Source organism: Poecilia formosa, unplaced genomic scaffold, assembly GCF_000485575.1.
Source record: "Poecilia formosa unplaced genomic scaffold, Poecilia_formosa-5.1.2 Scaffold59, whole genome shotgun sequence".
In the NCBI taxonomy this organism is placed as follows: domain Eukaryota; kingdom Metazoa; phylum Chordata; class Actinopteri; order Cyprinodontiformes; family Poeciliidae; genus Poecilia; species Poecilia formosa.
Window position 1 is genome coordinate 658,029 of NW_006799998.1, and position 4,435 is coordinate 662,463.

General features: G+C 35.4%; 1 protein-coding gene across 1 annotated transcript in view; it reads left to right on the forward strand.

The window, feature by feature from the left end:
* Positions 1 to 4,234, forward strand: part of LOC103139301 (hemicentin-2-like) — a 10,639-nt gene extending 6,405 nt beyond the window's left edge. The window contains exons 8-11 of the mRNA XM_016672328.1: positions 2,890 to 3,212; positions 3,333 to 3,608; positions 3,861 to 3,966; positions 4,058 to 4,234. Coding sequence (XP_016527814.1) covers positions 2,890 to 3,212; positions 3,333 to 3,608; positions 3,861 to 3,966; positions 4,058 to 4,163 — 811 coding nt within the window. The 3' untranslated portion in view covers positions 4,164 to 4,234. The remainder of the gene's footprint in view (positions 1 to 2,889; positions 3,213 to 3,332; positions 3,609 to 3,860; positions 3,967 to 4,057) is intronic.
* Positions 4,235 to 4,435: the final 201 nt, after the last annotated feature.

Sequence of the window (4,435 nt, forward strand, 5' to 3'; positions counted from 1 at the left end):
AAATGATTAAATATACAGATGAATAGACAGAATAATTATCTGTGGATAATAATACAATATATCACAAATACTAACAGAATGATATTCTGTTATTTGTAATTATTTTTGTCCTTTCCCCTTCTGGGTTTAATAATTGAAGGTGAATATATTGGGGTGTTTTTGTCTTTGTATAATGTCTTTTTTATGTTTATTATCTACCCTTTTATTGTCATACAGATTTGCTGAAACAAAGTTTCTTCCTTAAGTATAACTAAACCTTGTTTATGTTTATCCTTAACCTTATTATTAGTTACATTTCAATCTTTGCAGTTTCCAAACTTTTATTTTTGTTTTTCTTTCATGCGGGCATGGTGTATGTGCATTAGGAAATTGTTTTGCTAACATGATAAGTATGGATAAAAGATTATGCAGCTGTTGCAGTTCTACTTTAATCTGTCAAAAACATGTTCACAATAAATAAGTCTCGCTGGAGATCGGCACCAGCATCCCTCCCACCCCACTAGGGACAAGGCTGTAAAGAAAATGGATGGATGGATGGATGACTCCATTGGGAACTGGATGCAGCCCTATTCCTCCTGTGCTGCTCCCTGAGGCCTACAGCAGAGCTGATTGGCTCACCAATTGTCAGCTCCACCAATCCCTGATGAGGCCTCTCTTTTTATAGCCACCATCTCCTGAGAGAAGGTGGACTTTATTCCTTGTTTAGACAGCTTGCCACTTTGCTGGTGTTTGACTGCTCTAAATAGCATTATTTGTCTGTGAGCTTTTGTAAACTGTGTTGATAGCTTTGTCTCTCTGGGGGTTTTATATGTAAACTACGAGAGATTTGTCGTTTGTTTTTGTTTAATTTTTGCTTTTTAGTCCAATGTTGTTAAGATCTTTGGTTTACAACTCTGATTATTTTGTGAATTTTGTTTTATTTACGTTTGGTTATAAGACCCGAACTTGATTATTGTTAATTTCCACCTTTTTTATTTTGTTAAACCCAAACAATAAATCCTAAACTGTTAAACCCTTAACATCTGGGTTTCTTTAATGTTACCTCTCCTTCCCCCTGGCTGAGCTGGGTTGTAACAATGTAGGTGAATTCATACCAATCAAAGAAAAAACATCATAATCCCAAAATATAACAAAATAGTTTTGATTTCAAATAGAGTCTTTATTGATTCCATTTTAAATTTACAGCTTGCAAATAAATTTCTTCTACTTTTCATCAATACATACAGAAAGAAGTTATCAGAGATAGTGATGCTATGTCTGCATGGCTTTCCAGAAAGCAAGGTCAACATTAAGATTATCCAAAATCAAATAATTTTTCAGTTATTTAAGAAGTTTGGTATTATTATTATGCCATGAGTCTTTAAATAAATTAGCAAAGCAACTTTGTCATCAAATCTAAGGAATTAACTGACAGCATCTGTAATTGTTACAAATATTTCACACATAAACATTCTTGATCATGACCGTTGTCATTTTTAATGAAGCTGATATTGGTACATAATTTAAACTGTTTTCATAATTCAAACAAATGAGTACATCTAAAACAAAGGTTTTTCTTTATAAAATTATCAAGAGTTATTACATCTCCAAAACCATTTTTCTCTTTTGATACTATTGTGACTGAGAAAATGTTCCTTGAAAGAGCACAGTCCTGCCTCCATCTTTGTAGGTTGAACAACTGAAATACATTTGTAATTTGGGAAGTTGTGTCAGCAGCTTTTATCAGATATGTTTTACATATTTTACCATATTAACTGAGGAAGTAGAAGAGGAGGAGGTGTTAAGATGGGTCAGTTCAGAGTAAAACCACTCACATCAGAGATAAGGTCTAGTCTGAGTGCAACACAAATATCAGAGTAGAATAGAAATAACATTTAATGTCTTTTAATTTGGTAATTGAGGTGAGCCAGCAGCAACAGGCAAGTTGAAATATGTAGATTCACACAAAGACAAAAATGCTAAAACAGAAAGTAAGAATAACAAATGACACAGCAAGAGCAAACTTACATCATATGTAAAGGAATGCCATACAATTTTCTAATATAGTATAAGCAGATTCAAAGAAATGTGCAGCTGTGTAGGATAATAAAAAAAATCCAAAAAGTGCATGCACATTTCTGCATAAAAAAACAACACACTATTTAGGAATGAATTCACATGGAAATCATGATGAACTAACCAAAGATGCAAACTTTTTCATACATAGGTTGCAACTACAACAATCTTTACCAGTACAAATATCCATATATGGCAGCCTGCAACTTTGACAGGTTTTAAACATGTAATAAAGCTCTGATCATAAAAATATGTTGATGCCTTGAGATACAATCTGTTATCAGACACTACACTCGTCTCTCCCGTGATCTTATGAAATCATTTCCTCTAAGCTGCTGATGAGCTGCTGCTCCACATGCTGCATGACAGATGCTTGCTGATATATATACTGTATGTTTAAAACTCAACAATTTATCTCTATTACACAAGGAAAACATCAGTCCCTAAACTTCGTTTACATACTTTTTCCTGAGGGGGGCAGCATTGTGAAAGACTGCTATGTCAACAATGGATTATCAGATGAAACCTAGAGGAAGTTGATGCTGTCACCCTCTCTACCTTAAACCTGCAGAAAGGTGGATGATGGTAATGTATGAATGTAACCCTTTCTTTAACCAGGTGTGTCTCATTGAGATTAAAAATCTATTTTTCAAGAGAGATCTGGCTAAGATCTACAACTATGGTGCCATCAGAAAACTTATTCCAGCTTGTTTCCAGATTATTCAACAGTGCTTTGCACTACAGTCACTCATTCACATGCTGATGGTGGTAAGACACATTGTAGTCACAGCTTCCATCTGACAGTCTGATTGAAGTGAGGATGTAATATTCCAGTGCCANTCTATATCAGAGACCCACAGTGATGGTTCCTCCACTGACTGAGGGACAGCAGGTCACTCTGACCTGCACTGCTCCTGGTCTCTGCTCTGGGTCTCCTCCTACCATCACCTGGATGTGGAGAGGAAAAACAGAGGACTATCACGTCACAGGAAGCATGATTGCTTTAAAAGCTGACAATCTGACTGCTGTCACACAGAGACACAGCTCAACTCTGACCTTTAAACCTTCAGCTAGGCACAACAACACCAATGTAACCTGTGAGGTCAGCTTCCCTGGTGGCATAACCACAGAAAAGTCAGTTTCTCTGAACGTAAGCTGTAAGTATGTTCTTTATCTTAGTGTTTTTCTTCAATGTTTTTCTTCCAATTCTATAAATATGAAGTGTAAAATATCTATACCACAGCTATAAGATATGTTGCAAACACATGTGATTACAGTGTTGGCAAAAATCCTGAAAGGCTCTGGGTGTGTGCAACATGCAGAGGTCTTAACTTGTGTATGCATCAGTGAGGGGTTTCCTTCACCCATCATCACATGGCCACTACTAAAGGACCACACTGAGTACTCTGTCTTCAACATAGTGTCAAACCACACTGTCAATAGCACCCTGTCTCTTAGAAACCCTGGCAACATCAGTGTTGAATGTTTTAGCAGCAATGAAAATTGGGAAGTCAAAGAAAACCTAATGGTGCATCGAGAGCCGTCAGAAGAAGGTACAACTTTCTTTAAATGTGTATCTGGCATATTTATTTCCTCTTTTTAGATCAGAAACAGTGTGCTTTATGTATAATTTTGTAATGTTTGGGCAGATTCAGATATCAAAACAAAACATTACATTTTAAATTATGTTTGAGTTCATCTCATATCAACTTTTTAAGCTTCCTTAACTCAGATGTATATAAACCCTTCATTCAAACTCTGCTCCACAGAAACCCCAATTCACATGTATTTCTGTCATTTTACAGCTGATCATGAGAAACATGTTTCTGTCTTTGGAGTTCTTCCCTGGGTCATTGCTGGTGTTTCACTCAGTGTGCATGTTTTCTGTATGATCTACATTTGGCACCTTTGGTAAGTTACATGATGTTTATTTCATGCTTTTGAGGCCAAATTACAGTATATGGGCTGTACAGTTGAAATAACGTGTTTGTTTTCTCCAAAGGAACACAAGAAAAAAAACAAAACTCACTGAAGATCAAACTTATGTGTCTCTGCAAAAACGTGATACCTCAGCAGAGTATGATGTTATTATCCAACGACCACGCTAACATGTCTCCAAAGATCGCTCTCACTTGGATCTTACATAAAGGAAATGTGTATATATATATATATATATATATAAAATCAATTTTAGTATTTTACATGCAATAGAAGAATGGATTTATGTTTTCTTAAAAAGAAAAAAAAATGATTTGATACACAATTGCTGAATACAAAGATATAGTAACTGTCTCTAGATAAAAATAAGAATTGCATAGGTTTGTTTTTCTGGAGTGCAGTCCTTCATTAAATAAAAATGGATGAGAGAGATCTATGGTTG